At 51.9% G+C, this 23,986-nt stretch overlaps 9 protein-coding genes across 9 annotated transcripts; 4 read left to right on the top strand and 5 right to left on the bottom strand.

Annotated features, from left to right (window-relative positions):
- Positions 1-582: 582 nt before the first annotated feature.
- CkaCkLH20_04164 (uncharacterized protein) lies at positions 583-1,956 on the bottom strand (the record flags this gene model as incomplete). Its single annotated transcript, XM_038886883.1, has 1 exon — positions 583-1,956. One exon carries the CDS (start codon positions 1,954-1,956, stop codon positions 583-585), a length of 1,374 nt encoding a protein of 457 aa, XP_038747587.1.
- A 1,769-nt stretch (positions 1,957-3,725) lies between these two features.
- Positions 3,726-4,587, bottom strand: CkaCkLH20_04163 (uncharacterized protein; the record flags this gene model as incomplete). The annotated part of the gene is made up of 2 exons (XM_038886882.1): positions 3,726-4,334; positions 4,390-4,587. The coding sequence occupies 2 exons, from the start codon at positions 4,585-4,587 to the stop codon at positions 3,726-3,728; spliced, it is 807 nt and encodes a 268-aa protein (XP_038747586.1).
- Positions 4,588-5,392: 805 nt separating this feature from the next.
- CkaCkLH20_04162 (thioesterase superfamily protein) lies at positions 5,393-5,968 on the bottom strand (the record flags this gene model as incomplete). The annotated part of the gene is made up of 1 exon (XM_038886881.1): positions 5,393-5,968. One exon carries the CDS (start codon positions 5,966-5,968, stop codon positions 5,393-5,395), a length of 576 nt encoding a protein of 191 aa, XP_038747585.1.
- Positions 5,969-6,467: 499 nt separating this feature from the next.
- CkaCkLH20_04161 (acyl-CoA dehydrogenase domain-containing protein) lies at positions 6,468-7,855 on the bottom strand (the record flags this gene model as incomplete). Its single annotated transcript, XM_038886880.1, has 2 exons — positions 6,468-7,643; positions 7,751-7,855. 2 exons carry the CDS (start codon positions 7,853-7,855, stop codon positions 6,468-6,470), a joined length of 1,281 nt encoding a protein of 426 aa, XP_038747584.1.
- Positions 7,856-8,547: 692 nt separating this feature from the next.
- CkaCkLH20_04160 (amp-dependent synthetase ligase) lies at positions 8,548-9,908 on the bottom strand (the record flags this gene model as incomplete). Its single annotated transcript, XM_038886879.1, has 2 exons — positions 8,548-9,614; positions 9,665-9,908. The coding sequence occupies 2 exons, from the start codon at positions 9,906-9,908 to the stop codon at positions 8,548-8,550; spliced, it is 1,311 nt and encodes a 436-aa protein (XP_038747583.1).
- A 1,856-nt stretch (positions 9,909-11,764) lies between these two features.
- On the top strand, positions 11,765-13,156 carry CkaCkLH20_04159 (oleate delta-12 desaturase; the record flags this gene model as incomplete). The annotated part of the gene is made up of 4 exons (XM_038886878.1): positions 11,765-11,815; positions 11,873-12,665; positions 12,756-12,924; positions 12,982-13,156. The coding sequence occupies 4 exons, from the start codon at positions 11,765-11,767 to the stop codon at positions 13,154-13,156; spliced, it is 1,188 nt and encodes a 395-aa protein (XP_038747582.1).
- A 1,140-nt stretch (positions 13,157-14,296) lies between these two features.
- CkaCkLH20_04158 (uncharacterized protein) lies at positions 14,297-16,044 on the top strand (the record flags this gene model as incomplete). Its single annotated transcript, XM_038886877.1, has 5 exons — positions 14,297-14,649; positions 14,716-14,925; positions 14,974-15,729; positions 15,786-15,839; positions 15,891-16,044. 5 exons carry the CDS (start codon positions 14,297-14,299, stop codon positions 16,042-16,044), a joined length of 1,527 nt encoding a protein of 508 aa, XP_038747581.1.
- Positions 16,045-20,897: 4,853 nt separating this feature from the next.
- Positions 20,898-22,093, top strand: CkaCkLH20_04157 (fungal specific transcription factor; the record flags this gene model as incomplete). Its single annotated transcript, XM_038886876.1, has 3 exons — positions 20,898-21,268; positions 21,339-21,705; positions 21,761-22,093. 3 exons carry the CDS (start codon positions 20,898-20,900, stop codon positions 22,091-22,093), a joined length of 1,071 nt encoding a protein of 356 aa, XP_038747580.1.
- A 468-nt stretch (positions 22,094-22,561) lies between these two features.
- On the top strand, positions 22,562-23,891 carry CkaCkLH20_04156 (Cys/Met metabolism PLP-dependent enzyme; the record flags this gene model as incomplete). Its single annotated transcript, XM_038886875.1, has 2 exons — positions 22,562-22,777; positions 22,842-23,891. 2 exons carry the CDS (start codon positions 22,562-22,564, stop codon positions 23,889-23,891), a joined length of 1,266 nt encoding a protein of 421 aa, XP_038747579.1.
- Positions 23,892-23,986: the final 95 nt, after the last annotated feature.

Below are 23,986 nucleotides of genomic sequence, written 5' to 3'. Positions count from 1 at the left end.
CAGCTCGGTGCTCCCGCAAAATGTCACTGCCTCACGATATCTTACATCCAGCGTCAACTTCATGCCTGACGCGGAATTCTCTGCCTTACGCGGAGGGTGCGCGACCCATCTCAGCCCTGACTAGCGGTAGATGCAGTCGGCCGCTGGGGAACAAAAACTGGGTTCGATCTGCACTCCCGAAAGGCACCAGCAATTGCAACGGGACTTTGATGGTGGGAGAAAAGGATAGGCGACAAAAAGCAACCAAGTCGATGGCAGCGACCGGAGAAAAGATGGGGCTTGGCATGAGCTTAGCAAGCTTAGCACCAGGCTAACGTTTTCACCGGCCGAATCGCCGATTTTTGCGCCTGAGACGGTTGATTGATGCCTTATGCGGTCGCGGACTACCGATAGGAGTTGCGATGTGGCGCAGAGAAGCCGCAGCAAGTGATAGACGGGGCGGATAACATCTTACTGGCACTCAGTCACATTGAGAGATGACGTTGGGTGCTTCGCTTATCGATGGAATCTGTAGGCTTCATATGTCCCCGAGAGGCCAAACCAGCACAACCTAGTATTGAGATTGGATACCGACGACACTGTTCAACTCCAAAGGTCCTTCCACATCTCCTTGAAACCGTAGTGAGGGGCTCTCGAATCGTAAATTTTTGCTGTGTGGCCCTCCTTGCCAAACCGATCGAAGATGGCCGCCCTGCCCGCGCCAGCTGAGTCGAACAGCGGTTTCACTGGTCTCGTTGCTCTCTGCCTGATGGCTTCGGCCACCAGAGGCGCAACATCGGCATAGCAAGTCGCGAGTTCCCGGTCGAGGGAGTAGTAAGGCTTCTTAGCCAAGTCTGGGGCCATCAGGTTGTAGGAACGCGTGATCGCGTTGATGTTTTCGATGGCGAGAGTCATGTAGGAACGTTCGCCTTCCAACCATTCCGCGTCCCGGAAAGGTGCAACGACCGCTGCAGGAGCCTTGGCTGCAGCTGTCGTGGCTGCAGATTCGGCAGCTGCATCCCCCGCCGCCTGTTGTCGAATCTTGACCATCACGATATCGTCCGTGGAATTGGTCGGCACGGAGATGCTCTCGATATTCTTTTTGCGCGGATTGCTGATCTCCTCAGCTCGAGCATACTCCTCCGCCCGCTGCACCTGCTCCTCCAAGCTACCCCCGCGCGAAGAAATCATCCTCGCCACGTGCCTCTTCCAGTCGTTTCTCAGTCTTGACCTGAAGGTCCCCACGACTTTTGCGAGCTCCTGCTGTTTCTCAATCCACGGCGGCACGATATCCTGCCTCTTGATCATCTTATTCATAATGTACTCCGTCGTATCGATGAACGGGTTGTCCGCCCTCGCGTCTCGCTCGACTCCCTTGCCGCGGGGAATGTTCTTGAACTGGCCGCGCGCGATCGCGTTCTCGATTCTCTCGTTCGCCAGGGCCGCAAGTCCGGAGAGCGTATTTGGCATGGCTCGAGCATTGGGTTCGAAGCGCTCGCGGAACTGCTTCCTCATTGCCTCCCGCTCGTCATCGCTGAGACCGGTCTGGTCCTTAATCCCGAGGCCGGTATATGTCGAAGCTCGTTCGCGGGCATTAGCGGCGCGTTGGCCTGCGTTGACTTTCGGTTCTCGTCGTATTCGCATATCGACCGGCGGGATCTGGTATTGCCCTCGAAATTCAGGCTTCAGCGGCTTCCTCGCATCGTCGAGCATGCGAAGGGCGGTATCGGAGTGTGATTCCTCGCCAGTCCAAGGCTGCGCAGTCGCCATTATTCGGGTGCCTTCGCCTGCTGAGTTGGGCATCCCAGCCTCGGCGAAGGCGGACGCGAAATCAGATTGAAATTTGGCTGTCTTGACCTTGTCAAGGAGCTTCTCCTTCAGCTCTTGATCGAACCCAGCGTCTTCCACGGCTCGCCGGCCGGCGCGACCGCCGGTGAGTAGAGCTTCCTCCGTGGCTTCTTCGAGTCTCCGGGACATTGCACCCTTTTCTTTCTTTGGTGTGTCATTCTTCTGTTCGGTCTCGGCAGCCTCGGGGGCTCGATCGGAGGAGTAAAATCGTTGAGCTGCGTGGATTCGAGGTTTGATGCGCCCAGCAGTACGCACACAGCGGCGGCAGGTGGAAAACGTCTTCGACATCTTAGTCGCCATATCTATAGTCCCAGGCCCTGGTTGGGGGTATTGTTGTGCGCATCGCTGCAGATAAAGGCCGACTTTCGGGAAGGTACGCGATGGAAATCGTGATGTCAGTGAAGGAAAGAAAGTGGCGATTGACGGAGTTAAGCACTGGCCAACCACCGAGCAGCCGAGGGACCCGCAGGAGCTCTCCATATTATCGGGACCGTGCCACGGATGGGTCCCCCATATTCGGCACCAGCCAACGCAATCATCGGCTCCGGGGCTCCGTGTGGTTTACTCTGTTCCATTTCGAGGTCAATTCCCTCATCAATCACGCGACGCTCCGGTCAGACTCATACCACCCATAACATCCATGACACCCACTTCAGTACATAAGCAATGTTGCTGGGTCCTAGATGAGACCAATCGATTGGTCTCGAGAGTTCGTTTCTTGATAGGTAAGCGGACAGTTGTCTGTCCGCTATTGAGCTGGTGGCGCTGTCTTCCAGTTGTGATTGGCTCCGTCTCTGACGCGACTTCCTCCCTGAGAGCATGGGTGTCTTCAGCTGAACAAATATCCTTAAGATTCTCAACTGCAAGCGACTGACCCCTCTTTCCCATATTTTTCAGTACATTTACCACGTCTTTACCTTGTCTTGACTTCCTGAGACATATTTATGTACAAATTCAAAGTTTCGACTATGCTCATGAGATCAGGAATATGGTGGAGGGTCTGGATACATGTAACGATGATCATGGGTATGGTCGAGGCTCAAGTGCCTTCATCTACAAGCCAAACCTCCGCGCCTACTACGACGAGGAGATCGCCATCCACCATTACTCCTTGGACCCACTCAGAAGGAGCAGACTTCATTGGTTACTATGATTATGTTGGATGTAAGCAACCGCCAAGGCCTCTTTGGAGCTGCGTCCGTTAACAATCTCAGGGACATCTATGCGATGCGGGCGGAATTCTTTCCTAGCCAGCGACTCTTGGAATGCGTACTGTTGCAACTCAGTCGATAATTCATGTATCACTGCTGCAGGTAAAAGCGGAGACGACTGTGTTGACCGTGCTGGCAAAGTGGTCGGGATCTGGTCAGTCTGATCCGTGTCTTTGGCCGTGTCTCTCACACATGCTTGCCCGACAGGATCCTTACGCTGACATCTGAATTCTGAATCAAGCGACTCCGGCAAGGAGTGCACTGGCGTGACTATCGTGAGAACGAGCAAAGACTATGAGAAGCGAACCTTCTTTCTGTGCTCAGGTGCAGCTCACATTGCAAACACGTGGTACCGAACCACGTATGATTGTGAGTTAGACTAGTCAATAATCTGCCATCCACTCACGCTGGTTACTATGCCATGGAGAGTATCAGCTAACCAAAAGCTAGTAACAACGTCAACCACGAGCACTTCAACATCATCGTCAACTTCCAGCGCAGGTGCTAATCTCGTGAGGCCGCCTTCTGCCTTCATGTTGGGTTGGATCCCTGGCGTGTTGCTTGGTCAATAGCATTTGAAACAGGAAGACGAGCTGGGATTAATGGCTCAGTCCCAACGCAATTCAATGATTTGATCAAGATTGTTATGTTACCAATGGATATTTGTATACTGTGATGCCTTAGCTCTCATGCCGTGAAATCAACCAGTACCTCGTCCATCTCCCTGTTGAAAGTGCCAAAGTACTCCTGCCTCCTGTTCTCAAAAGCATCAAACATGGGCTTCGCTGTGCCGACAGGAATCTGTTCTTCTCCAGCTTTCCATCTCTCATAGACCTCGTCAACGAAATCAGCTACAGGCATTCCGATCTCATGCCCGTTCTTCAAGTCTGGCTGGTTCTTGGCGTCATGCAACTCAGTTTGAACAGCAGGAGGGTAAACCTCAATGACGTTGACCCGGCTGGAAGCAGCCTTTAGCTGTGCTCTGAGAGCTAAGATGAAGCCGTGCATAGCGGCCTTCGAACCACTGTAGTTGGGGCAGCGTTTCATAGGGATGAGACTGAGTTGCGAGGTGGTGTATACCAAAGCTGTCGGGTTAGTCTGCTTCGACAGATGAGGTAGGAAGGCTTTGGTTAAGTGAACGTGAGAGAGGTAGTTCGCTAGCAGTTCTTCGTACACGACGTCGAGGCTGACGCTCTCAGGCTTCGTGAAGTCTAATCCTCGCTGAACACCAGCATTGAGGAAGACACAGTCCAGGCTGGGGTGTTCTTTGAGAACGGCTTCCACGAATTGAGGAGTCTGTAGTAGACGTTAGTATTGGAGCTGAGAGACGTTGGGGTCAGATTAAGCTTACCGAGTCAAGTTTGAGGATATCAACCACGATTCCTGCAGCCCTGTGGGTTCCGTGTTTGGCCACGAACTTGTCAAGGTTCTCCTTTCGTCTACCCGCAGCTATGACAAACGTCCCATTTTCAACGAGCTTGTCTGCCAGGGCAGCGCCTATTCCCGATGTTGCACCGACGAGAAGAACTTTCCTGTAAGGCAAGGTCATGGTTGACGTTTGATGTGGATATGTCGGAGTAGTCCGTTCGTAGCAGGCCGAAGTTCTTGACTCCTTGAGGTAAACGATAATTTCCTTCTCTTTCTGAAAATAGGTTTGCGAGAAGATTGGCAGCATTCAGTCAGTCTATGACCGTCATCCCCAACTTTATGTGAAGTCTTTATACGTTATCTGTCGCAACTGCATGCTCTCAACTCCAGTTTGTCAGCGATGGTTGGATTTATCAGCAAATGTGGTTCTCTACGTCCTAAGAAACTCGACTACAGCCTTTTCCGAACAGCATCTGGCGTGATGTTGTAGACGAAGCGGTCCGTTGTGGGCTGGGCTCCTCGGCTCAAACTAGCTTCACGATGATTCGCCCAATGACAGCTTTGGGACGACCTCGGATTACCCCCACAACTGGACTACCAAGATTCGCCCCATGCAATTATCAACTTGGTGTAGAGCATCAAACATTGTCACCAACGCGTCTAAGCTAGAAGCTCTCGTAATCATGGTCTCTTAACAGCGTGAGTTGGAACTGAATTTCTAGCCATTAGGATCTCAATGTTTTGAGCCTCAGACTTTTTGAACAAACAATCTTAGTTGGCGTTGGTCAGCTTACAAGCTTCGACTGAAAGCTAAATTCATGATCCCTCATTCCAGGGAATTGATCAGTAGTTGTGGTGAGTTTTATATACCTGCGTGTTGACCCTGTTTATTTTCTGATCTCGTACTTCTACATGTACGGTATCAACGCTCATGGAATCTACTCAGCTGTTCTTGTATAAAGCATCCTGCTGAAAATGACCAAGTCTTATAGTTTGTTGTGTATTGAGATGTACAAGACTTCAGCCTTCGCCAAAACCTCCCCTTTCTCGTCCTCTATTTGCGCAGAGACGAAGTTCTTACGACCCTCGATCTTGGAGATCCTAGACCTCACAAGAATAGTACCCGGAGCCGGTACTGGCTTAAGGAACGTCGTATTCAGATACGCCGTTCGGAAGTCTTTATTGGGCTCTGCTCCCTCAGGCCTCTGTGCCACAATTGTCATGCCCGTAACTTCGTCCAAGACCAAGGCGACGACCCCTCCGTGTGCCGTCTCAGGGAAACCGATCATGCCATCTCTGAAAGTGATGAGCGAACACAATTCCTCGACCCTCCAATCAGGTGGCTGTGGTCGTGGGTAGAGCACAAGCCATGCGGCGATAGTATTCGGGGTGTTGAGCGTGCCTCCGACGTATGAGTTTTCCTTTGTTGGCAGAATCGTTTTGTTTGCAGATATTTGAACGACGTGCGAGGGGGTGTCGAATGCGTCAAGGATTCGAGCGCACCACGGGATGGATGCGAAGTGTTGGTAGTCGGGGTGCGACTTCACAGCGTGAGAAGTCATGGCTGACGAGTTGGCAACTGCTTTGGGATGAGTTGCAAGGACTTGCAGCTGACGGTATCTCAAAGATGTGGGAGGGGTGGGTAGGATGAGTTACCTCGGTTTCGTTTTGCGGGGCCTTTTTAGACTCCGAGGTAGATAGACAGGGTAACAATTGGTCATCCGTCAGCCAGTACTTGCCAGGTTCAAGTTCCAAGACAATATGTAGATGATTTTGAGGAGTTGTCAGACTTCACTCTTGTAACCCTCATCTCAACATTGGACGCGTCTCAGACGATTCGCCTTGTCATTGTCTTACCCTAACGCATATCGGACGACACGTGGAAGGTTGCGCGTGGGCTGCCAAACCAGGCACCGCCCAAATGACTCAAGAATTCTCCCAGAGCCACGAGATTCGATTAAGGCAACCGAGCGACCGAGTCTGGGAAATCGGACTCCCGGAAAATGATTCAGGACTACATAAACTCTTTTTAAGCTTGTTCGACGCAGACCTTCCACGCGCCTACAGTTTCGCGCCTAGACCTGATGCCCGCTTGTGCTCTTCTCGCCATGCAAGATCGCTCAGAATCTCCTCGCTTCCCCCGCCGATGACTTTCAGACGGAGGTCGCGTGAGATCTGCTCCGTCATGGTCACCCCTCTCTCAAAACCCATCCCGCCGTGTATCTGCTGGCTCTCCCTCACGGCCTGTTCAACCATTCTGCCGCCCTGGATCTTTGCCAGGGCAATCCTGCTCGCGACGTCCTTTGTCTGCCAGCCGTGGATCTTGATGTGGTATGCTATCTGCTCCAGCCAGGCCCAGTGTCCCTCGATTTCTCGCGCAAGTGTCGTGAGTTTGTGGCGAATAATTTGATGGGAGGCAAGCGGTTTCCCGAAAGTCTCGCGGTCATGCGCGTGTTGAAGTGCTTCCGAGAGACATATCCGGGCCTGCCTATTGCAGTCCACTGTGAGAATGAAGCGCTCTTTGTTGAAGTTGCGCATTATGATCGGAAACGCTCCGTTCTCCTCGCCCAGCAAATGATCGGCTGGAACCTCCACGTCCTCCAGAATGACCCACGAGGAACCGCCCGCGTTGTGGCCCGAGTTGTGGATCTTCCTGATCGTGATACCAGGAGACTTGAGGGGCACGACAAGGAGAGAGATACCGCTCCGACCAAGTTCGCCCATTCGGACGGCAGTTGTCATGTGCGTGGCCCACGGAGCACCGGTAACCCACTTCTTGCGCCCGTTGACGATGTAATGCTTGCCATCAGCCGTCTTCTCGGCTGTCGCGCGTATGGCACTCACATCGCTGCCGGCCGTGGGCTCCGTGATGGCAAGACAGAAACTCGTCTCCCATGTGAAGAGGCCCGGCAGCCATCGTCTCTTCTGCTCCTCCGTCCCCGCTGTCCAGACAGGCGGGGCGCCCACGTTGGAGGCCCCCGCCAGAGCGAGGGGCACCCCGCTCGGGATGCGGGCCATCTCGTCCATCAGGATCAGCTCGTGAAAGACATCGAGCTCGTCGAACGGGATGCCCGCGATTGTCATGAGCTCCTGGGGCCGGTACTCCCTGGGCACGTCAAGGAAAGCCAGACCGGACTTGGCGAACTTCAATCTCGCGGCCATGGGGCACTCGCCGGCGGCCTCCCAGTCCTGGGCGTAGGGGAGCAGGTGAGTGTCGACAAATTCGCGCACGTACGCCTGGAATCTCCGGTGAGAGTCATTGTAGTACGGGCTCTCGAGAGCATTGAACCAAGCCGGTTCGCCCCACCTATTTTCGGCCGTTGGATGTCAGCTTGGGAACGGACGAGGACGGGGTTAGGGTCGGGACAGTACGGAGCGAGGCTGCCCACCGCCGTGCGCCCAGGGTTAGGACCAGTCGGCACCGGCTGCTTGGCAGTAGTATCGGACATGTCGTTGTGATGTTGTGATGGCTTGGTTACGCAATCGTTTGAGGTGGATGATTTGATCTGCGAGGGCGAGGGTGGTGGCTGGGAGGGACACGAATCCGGTTGTCTCTGAGTAGCATTTGTGAGGTTTTGATAGACCAGCCAAGCGGAAAACGCCGCGGCGAAACTCATTGTGAGAGCGCTTCTAAGTTGCCACGAAGTAGAGTTTACTCTCATGTGAAGTTTGAATCAGAACCGACCCGAGTTCAATGCAAGGGGGAGCAGCTCCACGCGAGTCAAGATGGTATCCACGACTTGCCCAATTCGTTCATCCCCGCACACGTCTGAGTGCCGGCCGGTTCATCCGGGAGACGACATGGGGGCTTGGGTCTTCCGCCCGGACGAGACAAACCGCGGAGTCCTGACAAGTCCCGGGCTCGGATTTCCCTGCGACTGGGGCGGCTGGGGCGCTTGAATATACGACCAATGCGAACCGTTCGATGAATTACGAGTTTCTCACCGGTTCTTGGCGAGAACGAAAGCTTATTTCATTGACATTCCCAAGTACTCGGGCGCCAAGGCCGGTCAATGTGCTCAATAACAACGTCGTATGAAAAGCCGCCAATGGGCGTACCATGTTTGTATTGCTGTCTAGACAGACAGGGCTACGGAAATCTAGGGATCGTAGAACACAAAGGGTTGGTTATGCTAGGTGGCTACACTGTTGTAGACCTGAGATCTAGAACCTCGACAATCTTCCCACTCCTAGGGTTGACAGCGAGTTCCTGCATAGTGACAAAGTTAATCTTCAGCTCATTGATCAGGTCCTTCTCGACATGTTCTCGAAACATCGGTCGTACCACACCCAACTCCTTTCGGAACCTAGCCTGCAGCTGTGAACTTTCCTCCTCAGTACCCGGTTTGAAAGCAACGTTCATGGTCAGAAGGTCCTTTCTGTCTTTTCTCGTCACGACGGCCTGGATCTTGCCCACCGGCCTGTCTTGGAGTACTGTCGAGACAATTCGTCGCAAGTCCACGAAGTCAATAGATACAGGCCCGAGTCGGATGGCAGTACGGTCTCTGTCGAGAACACGGAAGAGTCCCAGCGTCGGGTCAACCCACGCAGCCCGGTCGCCGGAGGGATAGCGAATGATGGGCATGAGGCGCCGTTCGACGTTGGTAACAACGAGACTTCCCGCCTCCCCTGGAGTTGTGGTCACCTCGCCGTCGTCGTTGACGATCTCGACGATAATGTTGGGGCTGTTGACCTGGTGGAGGCGAGGATCGTTGTTGTAATGCTCTGGTTTTGGTGGAAGGCCGATGATGCCGCAGTCCATAGAACCGTAGACGACCGATCTAATGGTTGCGTTCGGGAATGCTGCCTTCAATAGACCAGCCTGGTCATCGTAGAAAGCCTCGCCCGAGAACAATAGTAGACGAACAGAGGGATGCGTTTTTCCTGCCTCGAGGATACGTTCTGCCAGTTGTGACATGGTCGTGACTGTAGCAAGAACTACGGTTGCTTCAAACTCGACTATATGTCTTTCCATGGACGGAATTCCGACGTGCCCGGCGACTGGGAGTTGGATAGCACCTCCAGGGAGATGATACACAGACAAGATATGCAGCAAGAAACTGCCATAGAGGTCTCCTGCGTAGAAGAGATTGGCGACCATGTCACCCTCTCTCACACCACATCTTGCTAGGGACTCGGCCAGCTGAGTTGAAAGGCCATGAAGTTCCCTTTGGTCGTAAAATGAGACCTTTGGGTTGTTTGTCGTTCCTGTGAGTGGTGAGCTATTGACACAGATAACATTAAACCATGCCACTCACCTCCTGTCTTGAAGATGATGCCGTTCTTCTGCTTCGATGTCACAACTTGACTGTTGAGACATGTGTTTGCCCTCCAAAATGACTCATGATCAACAGTTGGTAGTTCTTGCAGTGAGACTGGCTCGTCTTTTGTGACAATCGTGGACTCCCAAAACTTCGCGTAGAACGGTGAATTGAGTCTCACAAACTCGAGCAAGTCTGATAGATCTCGGGGGTTGACCCCATTCACCTTGGATACTGTCATGATGTCGTCGAATTGAGTTGAATTGGCTGGTTAGACTCCCGGAGTGCGGCAAAGTCAACTTTCAGCTTCAATAGATAGGATCAATCAAGAGAATCTAGGCCATGACAACGGAGATGAGCAATGTGCGCAAGGTTTGCCGTCTAATTATCAGACGGACAGCAGTACCCCGACCTCAGCGGAGGCTGATAACTAACTCGATGCCACCATGGGACATCCTCAATTGCTCTGTACATCGGTTGATAGAGTTCGTACTTGCAGGGACTATGCGACAGTTGTGATAAAGGCGCAACTTGCGAAATCGAATGTTACGCAGGTAAGGTGAGTGATGGACGCGTGCATATCGATGAGAAGGTTTACCCTAGAAGCCTGTCTCACGTAGCCTCATTTCTAGAAATCCACAAAGAAGCCGTTTAAGCTTTCTGGATTGCACCGGCTCATGTCACTGCAAGCCTCGATTGAACGTGCACCGAAGCTCCCGTTAACCCTAACCTTGTGGCCACGCGTTGACAGAGAGGGCTTCGAAGACGGGGAAACCAGCATGGGACTGACAGGAGAGAACCGACGAGAGACTTTGCCCGATATATGAACTTCATGACATGTGTTTTCTCTTCACTTATCTTTGCCCCCTCTTCCCGTTTTCCCCCGAGTGGACCGTGGCGTTATGGCACGGTCCCTTGTTTTGAACAATTGGGGGACACGCGGTTTTGTTTGGGGTTTTGGGGGTGGTTGGAGAAGATGGAGAAAAGACTCAGGGACGTGACCAATAGAGTCAATCGAAATAGATGCTCACAACCGAGCGGTTTTCAGGGTCTTGTGTCACCGCAAACGAGATTCAAGCTCAAACGCAGTGTGGAGTTCATTTCCGAATCAGTCGGAACGAGCCAGGGGTAAAAGTGTTGGGGTTGAGGGGACTTTGATTGTGGATTTCCAAGCCTTTTTGTTATCCGCTCGTGGGACTGAACCCTTGGACTTCCTCGTCAGCTAAACTGAATGCCGTTTAGTTTTGTTTAACCGAGGAAGCCTCTTCTTGGAATTCCAAGGATTCTGCTGCAGGATAGATCCGCGGGTCTCAACAGAGTTGTTGGAATACTGCTCACCGCCTGGCGAAAGCGGGTGGCCTCTTTCTGAGATATACGGTGTGTGCAGAATCATGTCAGGGTCAGAGAGACAAACACACGTGGTCGCAGCAGAGTGCGAGGAATTCTTTAGCAACTCTCCTGAGTCCTAGGGTGACACAAACTTGTGAGAAAAGGCGAAAGGTGGCTTGAACCGTTTTTTGAGTCATGGGAGGCGTTGCGGGAGCCTCATAACCCGAAGCTTTGCTTTCTTTTGCCTGGTGTCTCAAGGCTAATCCCAGTTACGAGTCGCGTATTCTGCTGACACTCGAGCGATTCCAAACACTCACCATTGGGACACTGACCATCGTAATTTTTTTCTGCCGTTCTGCCATGCAAGTCTGGACTGTTTGGACCCCTATTCCATGATCGCCCTGGCCATGAATTCGACCCACCGTTATGCTGATATGCTAAAAAAGGAGAGCCACGTCGCGGTATTCGCAGCAAGTAGGCGGTGACAGCCAAGACCCTTAATTTTGAGCTGGTGCACCCGTGTGTGCGTGTGTGTGTGTGTGGCCGGTGCCAGTTTGTATCTGAACTCTGTACTTTCCCTCTTACCTCGGGCAAGCAAGAATTTTTCACCCTTCTTTCCGTTTTCTTCCAGCCCCATCTGGTCAAGTTCTTTTTCACTTCAATATCTGCGCTGCCCTGAAGAGACTTGAGCTGTCTGTTCATCTCATATACTGCAACGTATAGACAGAAGGCTCTCACACGTCCCAGGTCGCGCCTTCCACACACACAATGGCGGCCCGTCAACGTACTACGACCGCGGTGGTCGAGAAACCCCAGCAGGTAAGTCGGGACTTTTCTTCCGGATCGCGATCGATCGATTCACTGACCCTCATCTAGAAGACCTCTGAGCCTGAGTTCCCTGATATCCAGACCATCAGGGACGCCATTCCTGCTCACTGCTTTGAGCCTTCTCTGTGGACTTCCTTCTACTATGTCTTCCGCGACTACACCATGGTCGCGACCCTCGTCTGGGCTGCTCTTACCTTCATTCCCGGCATCCAGGACCCCATCCTCCGCGTCGCCGCCTGGATGGTCTACGGCTTCCTCCAGGGACTTGTTTGCACCGGCATCTGGATCTTGGGTCACGAGTGCGGCCACGGAGCCTTCTCCAAGAGCACCAAGCTGAACGACTGCGTTGGCTGGGTTCTCCACTCTTTCCTCATGGTCCCGTACTTCTCCTGGAAGTTCTCTCACCACCGCCACCACCGCTTCACCGGTCACATGCAAAAGGACATGGCCTTCGTTCCCGCCACCGAGCCCAAGCCCTCCAAGAAGCCCCTGTTCGGCGCCATCGACCTCCACGAGCTTTTCGAGGACACTCCTGTCCTCCAGCTTCTCACCCTGATCGGCCACCAGCTCTTCGGATGGCAGTTGTACCTCTTCTTCAACTCCACTGCTGGCAAGGGCAGCAAGCAGCGCGAGGTCGGTCCTCTTGGACGCTGGTTCCACGTCAGCCACTTCGTCCCCACCAGTGCTGTCTTCCGTCCTAATGAGGCTATCTTTATTGCCATCTCTGACCTTGGTCTGGCAATCACCCTCGGAGCCCTGTACAAGGCCGCTCAGGTCCTTGACGTCTCCACCGTCCTGTACCTCTACCTCGTCCCGTATCTCTGGGTCCACCACTGGCTCGGTATGCAATCCCTCGACTCCTAACCCTGGAAGCTCTTTTTAGAGTTTCTAGGGCGTACTATATGATAGTGTGCTAATCGATACCCCTCAGTTGCCATCACTTACCTGCACCACAACCACCCTGAGGTCCCTCACTACACTGCGGAGGGCTGGACTTTCGTCAAGGGTGCCCTTGCCACCGTTGACCGCGAGTTTGGCTTCATCGGCAAGCACCTCTTCCACGGCATCATCGAGAAGCACGTCGTTCACCACCTGTTCCCGTAAGTTCTTCGCCTCGCCCCAAACCTTCGTGAGTTTCAATTACTAACAACAATCAGTCGTATCCCCTTCTACAAGGCTGACGAGGCCACGGAGGCCATCAAGCCCCTCCTCGGTGACCTGTACCACCACGATGAGCGCAGCTTCTGGGGTCAGCTCTGGTCTGTCTTCGGCACTCTCAAGTACGTCGAGCACGACCCGACTTGCCCCGGTGCCATGAGATGGGCCAAATAAGGAATTCGTATCAGCGGATTCCCCTTGATTTAGACGCATTTTAGACGAGTGATAGACATAGACATCTTGGTTCAACTCCGCGACCGCAAGAGTTAGAGTTCGATAGAAGGGGCGAGCATAGAGTTAGTTGCGGAGATAGAAAGAATCTAGACAAATGGCAGGCCAAAGCTGAAAACTCATACGAAACCCAACCGTGCTGTGTACGCGCAATTAACAGTGACAACTCATGACTGAGTGGTTTGGTAACTCATTCTCAATGTGCAAGTCACTCAGTACCTGACAATAGTAACTCAAGACCGAGGACTTCGGAGACCCATTCCCGGTATGCAAGTCACTCGCTACCTGAGCCGCTTAGTCAATAGTTACATTTTCCCCAAATTGGGAACTGCCCAGACTGGACAGCAAAACGAGACGTGATAGGAGGACGCGGCAGAGTACGACAACAGACTCAGATCATGGGTTGTGTATTACGAACAGAGTTTACACTTAGTACATCAGATTCAGAGTCGAGTGCAACATATCTCCATGTTGTCTCTCGCATGAGACGCGGAACCCTTGGTCAAGGGAAGCCCGGTCATGTCACCAATTCTGGACGACCCGATTCGCACCAGCTCTCTCCAGGCGACTGGGGCTCCGAATGCACACCACCGTGCATGTTCCCAGGAAGCTCAGGCCAGCTCCCCCGTCGTCCGGTGTAATATAATAGAGTTCACACGGGTTGAAACAGCGCATCACAATAGCCTCACATAGGTGCGATACAGACCGGACTGAGTCGTGTTGAAAATCGCATCAACTTCGATACCCAGGTCCATGTCACGACATAACCGACCATGTCGCTACAGAACCGACAAGCGCGACCTGGGTCTGCTTGCAGAGAGGCACGGCGATGGCAGGACTAGATTTGCACCGCCGGACGGAGTATTGTGTGTTCATCCTATATCAAAAGTCCCGACGGTCTGGCTGGGACTTAACGCCATGATTGATCGCCGGTCAGTTCTGGTACAAGTAGCGTCTGTGTCTCTCGCAATCGTTCGTTCTCGCCTGGCGCTCAAGACCTATCATCCCATCATACTGTCTGTCGTTTCTCTGTTGGCGTCGAAAGCACTGACTTGGACATCACCTGTCTAAGTCTCAGACAACATGGCCTCGGCTTACATTCTCGCCATCTACTTCCTGGTGATCATCTTCGCCAGTGTACAGATCAAACACAAGATCAACAACTTCAAGTCTCCTCTCAGGAAGGTTCCGGGACCTTGGTACGCCCCTTTGACAAACCTCCATCTTCAATATCTCTTCTCTACTGGTACCATCTGGAAGTTGGTAGAAAGGAGTCATCGCAAGTATGGAGGTATTGTTCGACTAGGACCTCGCCAGGTCTGGATCTCTGACAAAGAGGCCATGAAGACAATCTTGGTGAAGACGGATCTTCCAAAGGTTGCCATGTACGCCGAGATCTCTCGTGATAAGTTCAGCCCCGGCCTGTTTGGTGAAATGTAAGTTCTCTATTTGCCTTCCTCAGTCGTCTTTGTCCCTTGGTTTGATCTCTAATCTTCATACAGCCGACCGGAGCCTCACAAGCGCCTTAAGCGTTTCTTGTCGCCTGCCTTTACTGTGGCTTACATCGACAACCTGGAGATGTTCTTCAAGACGACCGTACGCGATGTACTCAACAAGTACCAAACTCAGATCAACGCCGATCCTGTCTACTACGCCAAGAAGGGCATCGAGGTTGACTTGATGGACGACCTCCACAACGTTGCTCTTGACATGTAAGTCGAATCATTCAAATTAGTTAGAATGACGCTTACCAGGCGCAGTATGGGCGAGTGCTCCTTTGGAAAAGGATTCGGACAGACCAACCCAGACAGCATGATCGAAGACGGAGTCGACGAGAAAATTTGGAAGTCCATCCCTCGCTCCATTTTCGATGGTCTCAGCAAGCGATACCAGACAGTCTACGTCAAGAAGTTCTTCCGCACCTTCGGCATCGACATCCAATTCGACTGGCCCGCCGAGATGATCACTGCCATCGACGCCGTCGTCCAACGTCGCAAGCGCACTAACGATGTCGAGCGCCGCGACCTTCTCCAGCACCTCATCGAGGAGGGCAAGAAACCTGACACCGGAACAATCATGTCTGCCCGTGACATTGTCGACCAGATGGCCGAGATTCTCCTGGCCGGCTCCGAGACCACGTCTGGTACCATCGGCTGCCTCTTCCTCGAACTCGCCCGCAACCCTGACGTCCGCCGCAAACTGTTCGAGTCTCTCCCCGCCAAGGGTTTTAACGACGATATTGTCACCAGCAAATCCGTCCGCAGCGAGCCCGGGTACGAGTACCTCGAAGCTTGTATCAAGGAGAACCTGCGCCTGCACCCCATCGCATCTGAGATGGGTCGTCGAACCGGTAACCAATGGGTCAACCTCTGCGGCTACGACCTGCCTCCTCACACCGTTGTCTCCGCTTCCTACCGCGACCTCCACCGCAACGAAGAATTCTGGCCCCAGGCTGAGCGTTTCTGGCCCGAGAGGTGGCTGTCTGAAGACAAACGCGAGGGCGCGCCCGCTCCTGAGTAAGTCCCTTAAGTTCTCGGCGTGAAAATCCTCAAAACTAACGGAAACCTCTCAGCATGGACGCCTACTACCCATTCTCAGGAGGCAAGCACTCTTGCATTGGCATCAAGTGAGTCTCGGATTCATGTTTCTCGTCGATCACTAATCTAACGAAATCTAGCTTTGCTTGGGCAGAGATGCGAATGGTCGCCGCCAACCTCCTCCAGAGATTCGACGTCCTCGAGGTTCCGGGACAAGACATCGACTTCCGCCAGTACATCACCATGCAGTTCGCCACAGGTCACTGGAAAGTCGTGCTCAAGCCAAGAAACTGAGCGTCTCGGACCCTCAGTTCTCTCGGACCGAGACTATTACAGAAATTTGAATGACACATCACGTTGATGACAAGGGGCCACGACACGGGGTTGCATTGATTTTCGCACATTGTGTGTGTGCAATTAGAAGACCTCTTTAGACATTTTCTCTTACCGCAGTTGCACTGGGCATGGAGTTACTGGCACCGGATGGACATTTACGGCATGCAAAGCGACTTAACGCATCGAGTTGGACAACCTCAGATAGCATAGCCCAAGCAGAATACTTTCAGATTGAATTACAAAACCTTCCACTCAATTCCCAGCAGAAAGTCGGTACTCGTGCAGTCACTGTCGGACCCAGCCCGATGGCCTGGCCCCTACAAGCGCAGCTGCATACTGTATCATGAGGGTTTCCCGATTGATTAAAAGAACCTACCACACCCGTAGATCTGGCAACTGACAGCACGAAAGGCCTCATACTCCGCATGCCAGTTACCCAAAGTGGCCGGTTGACGACTGGTAATACTCGACACTGCAGCTTTCACATGCAGATTGAAAGCTAAACTGCAACCAATCACAAGAACCCCTCATCTTCAACCCGTGTCCTTCGAGATGGGTCTCTCTATCCATGTTCAACTGACGATATCTTCTCACTTGACAACGGATAACCCAGTCAACCCGCCACGGGGAAAGGGGATACCAAAAAGCTTATTCAAGTGGTTCTGGTGGAGAAAAGCGCGTATCGTGGGACAAAAGGACCGCGGGGGTCCCCAGCGAGAAAGTCGCCGGCTTGGCTGCCCTGGCTTGTCGTAATCTTTCGAACGGAGTGGAACCCGGCAAATGCGGATGATACGGAGGACGTGGCAATGATCTGGTCACTGGTCAATCGAGGAGACCTTTGGCCAGCGGGGCAGTGTAACTCTATGATATTGAAGAGCAAGAACGAGAGGGGTTATTGTTGATAAATCATACTTCACTGTAGATACAGAGCAAAGCAAAGCTTGCTTCACTTCGGATTATCCCAGCAACGTCATAGTAATCTTTGAAATGCAGCTCTTTCCAATAAAACGATCATTGCTGCAAGACGATCGGCTACTGCAAATCAATTGATACTACTTTGTGTACCAGGTAGTGAATATTTAGTAGATTAGTTTGAAGGAGTATTGGTTTTCAATACCAGCAAAACGTATCTGTTAGATGTATTTGATGATGGAAGACGCTCTATGTGGATTGGAATCTGCACTCCCACTCCCTCCGGCTGAAGCTTCATTGACCTAATATGTGATTGGATGGTAGTTGCTTAAAATGTTTCACCGGCCATATCAAAAAGGTCGTTTGCATACACACGTATGTACAGAATTGGAATAGAATGAGACGTCTGTGTTGGCTCGTCTACTGATAGCAGTCATGTCTGTCGATAGGTACGGATACGATACCATTAGGGGCCACTACGGCGTTGCTCGTCCAATATGTATCTTGGAACCTGGCGGGAGTTCTGGTTACTCGATTACATCGCTGGCAATGTCCTCATCAAGCTCGTACGGACGAGTGTCTCATCAAATCGCAGGTCGCTTTCCACGCGGTAGATAGAAGGCCTCTCGCCAGGCTTTGCGGACCAGGTGTAAGTGTTCCATCTTTGGCGATTCCTACAAGTCTTGTCATCGCACCAATATATGTGCTTTGAATCCAGGTCCTGGGCGACTCCCAGTGACAATGGGTCCATGAGCTTAATCCCATTCCCGTCCATGGTTATTTTGCCATGCTCGTATCGCACCAGCCCTTCAGAACATCGCCGTAGGTACACAAAATGACCTTCTCTCGCCCAGGAATACGTAGTACAACAGAGTCGGCATGCCACTCGATGATTTCGGATTGAGATATCCCAGGGGTCGGGGAGGAAATTTGTTGACTGATTCGAGCCCAGAAACGCTTGCGATCTCACAAAACAGTTGTCGGTGATCTGTTCTTTCCCAACTTCTCTGGGTGAGGTGGTCTTTTCTGGTATTGGTGAAGTCGAAAGCCGTGCACCAACACGATATTCCGTTGTCAGGCAACAGCAGGTGGCGGAGTCGAATGCTCTTAGTAGTTGTCCATCGTCGAATTCGAAGTGTGGACAAAGCACCTTTCCATACTTGACGGACATCGCCTCCAGTTGTCGTTTCAAGTACGTATCTGAGATTTGTTCCCCTCCCGGAAACGAGAACACCGGCAAGCACCATTCGAGCTTGAAGCCCATGTCCGTGAAGCCCATGTGCGACGGATTCATGATTGGGATTTCGTTGAGGCTGAACCGAGGAGGTTGGAATTGTAGAGAACGAGTCGGCCGACCATTTTCATCGTGGGGCATCTGGCACTCCGTACAGCTTTGAAAGAGAAACGTCTCCAGTGCAATTGACCGCCTTGAAGACATGTTCTCAACTTTTCGGATTTGCTGATCGATGGTGTCCAGAGACAGCGTCATATGAACGCAAAGCTGGATTGTGCCCTTATGGATAGCACACGTTCTCAATCGAGAAGTTGAAGAAGACTTCGGTTCGCGCTCTTCAGGTGGGAATAGCAGCCTATAGTGTGGCGACTTGCAAGACCAGCAGGGGAAGCCGTCTGACCATTCCACATGGCGGCGCGGGAGTGTGGCCACACAGGAAGAGCACAAACCATCTTTCACCATGTCAGCTCGTCGTTGGAGCATGAGTTTTGCACTGTCGTCTTCAATCCACCATCCCTGAGGGTCAATACAGATTCGAGACGGAACCTTGGTTTCCTCGTAATTGTGGAGTGAATGATCGTGTCCGATCCGCCAGAAGTCCGAGCAGACTTGCCGCAACATGTAGAGGTCCTCAATCTCGGCCGCTCGCATTATTTTCAAGAGTATTTCCTCTGGAAATTGGAGTAGTCGACTCCCGCAAAGGTTGCTCTTGTAGTTTATTTCCCAGCTTGACGGACCAACAGGCCATCGAAGTCGAGCCTCTTGTAATACCGGAGAAGGGCTCTGGGAGTTTTGCTGCGGTTTGGGTGGAGTCAAGAGGTCTTCACTCCATACGTGCAGGAGAGACGCTCCCTCATCGTCGCATGAATGAGATCGTTGGTGGGAGGCCATGGTATTTCGATGTGCGTCGATGTCTACCTTGGACAATAGGAGAGACACAGCTCGAGGGATATGAGACCCATCTTAGGATATGTATTGCCGTCTATGGAACTTGGCTGAATATAAGTACCGGCACTTTAGGTTTCTCCGATGTGCCACACCGATAGTTGGGACAGTTTAGCGTTCTTGCGAAGTTTAATGGGAATATCTTCCCAGTGCTCGACGAGCTTTCCTCATTAGGTGAAAATACTAGGAGGCCGTCAGGGTGACAGATACAGTCTTCGCCGCCACCTTGAGAAGGACAAATTTTCGCTGCTGAAGAAGCCAAAGCAGCCTCAAAGCCTATCGAGGGACCTATCACAAGATTAGACGTCGAATGTATACTCGCTGGGTATGGCCAGGTGTCGAATCAAGCAGAAAATAAATAAGGGTTGATGTATTGTAATGCGTGACGCATCGTCAGATGCAGTTTTCTTCTTTCTTGGCAACGAAGCGGAATCAAGCGGGCAATTAAGGCACAGTTTCTGCGCAGAATTGCAGATAGTTTTCGGCGCGAAAACTATCCTATCCATACCTATGGGACAGAAAGATCACAAAGATCACAAAGTGAAGTAGAACCACAGTCATGATACGTAGATTGCTTATTCATCGAGAGAGAACCGGATACCACCTTTAATTGGTCAACTCGGGACTGGAGTCAGCCAATGTCGGCAATGAGCTCGGGTTTCAGCTCGCTCTTCCTTTCTCCAACTCCAATCCATCGCCCTGCTCTCTCTTAATCATTTCCGCAAGATGCGCACAAGTGTTTCTTGTGAGGCGTGCCGGTAACGTTTCCCCGTATGAGATTCATTACTCAAGATATGGGTCTAACGATACTAGGAAATCGAAACTAAAATGCATCCACAACGGTGATCCGCCATGCGATCGCTGCGACAAGTTTGGATATCGAGATTGTCAGCTCACACGACCTCGTCCAAAGCCAATCAGGCGCGCGGCAACGCGAGCCCGTATGCTTGATGTTGAAGCGTCGTTGAGTCCAAGTAATCTCTCGTTGTTCACTTCCGAGCCACGCTCAGTTGAAAGTTCTGACAAAGCATTTAGCTCATACCATCGCGAATGGCCCAAGTACGAGACCATCCAACATTCTGCCAGAGGGTGTAGATTCTCATTTGCAGAATCTAACAATCAGAATAATCATCAAGGCAATGCATGTCTTCATGCATAACTTCCCAGAGCTAAATATGATTCACCCTGATCTGTTCCATCGGCAGTTTGAACCGGCGCACGAAAGGACCGCCAACAGCAAAAACCTTTTGGCGGCTTTACTAGCAGCTGTCAAGAAGGAAGAGTGCTACATCGATGGAAATTGGATGACTGAACTGCTGGAAAGTGAGAAATACGCATCCTACTGTCGCAATGGTCTTGCGACTGCCATGTTACAGTCCCCAGATGTCAACGTCGTCCAAGCCCACCTCATCCTCACTCTATATGAATGGGGAGTCAGAGAGTTTCAAAAAGCTTGGGTTCACTGTGGTAATGATTGACTTTCAACTGGGCTGTCTAAACATCCAGCTAACAGGGCCGTACTTTAGGTATCGCGGTTAGGATCATGCAATCCTTGCACAGCGCCCGGATGGCGCCGTTCTCTCTTGATGAGTCAACAAATTCTGACAAACCGGAGAAAACTTCTCAAATTGTCGAGACGTCTACCTACTGGGCCTGCTTCATCCTGGACTGTACCATCAACTCAGGGACATATAACCCTCGAATGCTATCCGTTTCCGAAATGATTCAGCTTCAAATTCCTCGACCGCCGTCGGCAACCGGCTTTCTGTTCGGGTCTCAGCAGCAGTCTTTAGCCGAAAAGACTTACCCTCTAGGCGTTGAGGAATGCTATGAGATCTTAGCAGATGGCTTTGCCGTCTATGCCGACGTCATGGCTTTCGTATACAAGGATGGTCGAAAGGCCCCCGGTATGTGCGCCGCCGAAAACTGCCCTTGGGTGCCGGATTCAAAGTGGGCGAGAATTCGGCAGGACTTAGAAGCATGGAGGACGAGAACGGATGACATCCTGCACTACCCGACCCAGACTGTTGGTGCCCACGCAGGAACCGGCTGCCGTGCGTTCGTTTACATCAATTTGCTCTACTACCACTGGTATGTAAGCTTGCTGGGTTTCTGATATTGGTACATATTTCATGTTCCTTCTAACTAGTAACATGTCTAGCATTCTGATGCTTCACCGGGAGTATTTTCCTTTCTTGCCGAAACCAAACGCCGAACCACAGGGACCAACCGATCCACCGTTTCTTGAAGCTGAGGCTCCTCCTCAGTGGTGGCAAGAGAGCGCCCGGGAGCTATTCGAGGCGGCAGGCCATGTAGCGACCATATTACATGACGCTTCTGAATGGGGATTGACAATGATGACTCCTGTGCCGGGTTTCTGTGGCTTTTCAGCATGCTATCTCAACCTCTATGCTCTTTATTTCCCCAACATGACCGCGGGGCATAGTCCGATGGCCAAAGATTTACTTGATATGGGGCTCGAGTATCTTAAGGAATTCAGAAAGGCATGGGATCTAGGAGAAGGCTGGGTAATGGAGTCCCCCCAACCTCTCATACCAGAACAAGCTGACAAAGGCTGCTTAGATTAAGACGATTCAGAATGCCTCATTGCTGTTCGAGCAAGTGAACTCGAACGCTGACCAATACCGCCATACATCTCGCCGCGACTTTGAAGCGTTACACCTGTCGGCTCATGAATTCAGGACCGTCGATAGGTCAGAGCAACACATGGCTTTGATTCGAGATGCTCAGCAAAGAGTGGAGAGCATGGAGGACACTGATCTTGGAAATGGGTTGGTCCAAGACGATGCGGCTGATCTCGAGACCTTTGATCCAGTCGCCCTCATGGGAGACCATGCATTGTGGCCCACTTGGAACTCTGCATTTGAAGTAGACACCTTTGGTAGCGGCCTCTAGCCTTGATAATTCATCGCGTCTTCCCAGGATCGGGTGACTATCGCCCCAGTATGCTCATTTGCTCTTTTCTCGAAGGCCCAACTGGCAGCACGCACCCAGGAACAGAACTTAAGGCTGATGTGCATTGGAGAAAATCGCGATTGGCTATACTGTGGGCTTGTCAGATAGGTCGTTATTTTCGTGTCAAATTTAAACACGTGCTGGGTTTGACCAAAGCCGATCTCATTTCCGACCTGATTTCCGACCTCGCATCGTAGGTCAGACTAACCACCCAACGAACTGTTGAAAGTAGCGCCTTGTAATCTTTAGCGTTGACTCTCTTATCTTTCATATTAAAAATTTTCAACGTGACATTCCCTGTCGGCATATGGCCCAGGTGCTTGCTTCATAAGGGCCAAAAGTTCTCCAGTGTAATTCGCTCGTCAAGTTCCTCACTCTCTCGTTATTTCCTCTAAATCTCATTTCGTCATGGCTTCCAAGGAGCGCGAAGATAGTCTCGTCCGTCAGACTTTGACAGCGGACATGTTACATGATGCCCTCTCGGGCATGTCTATGGCCACGAGGGCTGTCCATTCAGATGACTTCTACACCCCTCATCGTGCCATCGCCCCAGGAATGCACGTGGCGGTCAATTACCGGTACGCGAGAAACCCTGAGGATCTCAAGCCAGGGGACAACACCGATGTAAGTGCTGCTTGCAACCAAACTTCGTATCTGACTTCCATGTTTGCTGATCAACATCCGATAGCCTAACGCGCCAGAGGATTCTCATGTTTATTCGCGGTATACGGCTCCGAACTCGAGTCGGCTCGAGACGATTCTCAAGAACGTATTTGGAGGTCACACCATTACGTACACGAGTGGTCTTTCTGCGTTCCATGCTATGATGGTTTGCCTGAACCCTAGGCGTATCTTCATCGGCCAAGGATACCACGGCGTTCACGGTGTCATCGACGTCATGACAAAGTTGACTGGGGTCCAAAAGCTGAGCTTGGAGAACCTCGACGAAATGAGAGCTGGAGACATCGTCCATGTCGAAACACCGCTCAACCCGACGGGTGAGGCAGCCAACCTTGCCTACTTTAGCTCAAAAGCCCGCGCGGTCGGGGCCTACCTCAGCGTCGATGCGACCTTTGCCCCACCTCCTCTGCAGGACCCTTTGCAAGTTGGAGCTGATATGATCATGCATAGCGGCACCAAATACATCGGAGGCCACTCGGACATGCTGTGTGGCATCCTTGTCGTTCATCCTGATCGTGTCAAGGAAGGATGGGTCGATACACTCTATAAAGAACGGCAAGTCATCGGGTCTGTGATGGGTAGCTTCGAAGGTTGGCTTGGTATCAGGTCAATTCGAACTCTGCATCTCCGCGTGATGCGACAATCACAGACCTGCACAAGCATCGTTGCATGGCTCGTTGGAGAGATGGCGCGCCCTGGGTCCATAGTCAACATGGCTGTTGCAGAAGTTCGGCACGCTTCATTGCAGACTGAAGCACTTCAGGATGGGTGGCTCCAAAAGCAGATGCCCGGTGGTTTTGGAGCGGTCTTCAGCTTATTGATGAAAAGCCCTGAGCATGCCAAGAGGATGCCGAGCAGGATGTACGTCTTTCAACATGCGACGAGTCTCGGAGGAGTGGAAAGTTTGATGGAATGGCGATCAATGAGTGATGCCGCCTGCGACAAGCGCCTTCTCCGGTTGAGTTGTGGCGTGGAGGACTTGGAAGACTTGAAAGCGGACCTTGCCCAAGGGATGGAGAGTCTGTTGAAGGATTTCCCCGTTGATTCAATTGTGTAACCTAGGAAGCTTTGTAGCCTTCAGGTCTCAGCGAGATTCTCGTAACCAGGCGATAAGTCATAGTTCGATGCCAGCCGAAGAAAGAAAGGCCGAAA

The sequence above is a fragment of the Colletotrichum karsti genome, assembly GCF_011947395.1.
Source record: "Colletotrichum karsti strain CkLH20 chromosome Unknown Scaffold11, whole genome shotgun sequence".
Classification (NCBI taxonomy): Eukaryota; Fungi; Ascomycota; class Sordariomycetes; order Glomerellales; family Glomerellaceae; genus Colletotrichum; species Colletotrichum karsti.
The sequence above is the reverse complement of the archived record's forward strand: the minus strand, read 5'-3'. Positions and strand labels throughout refer to the sequence as shown.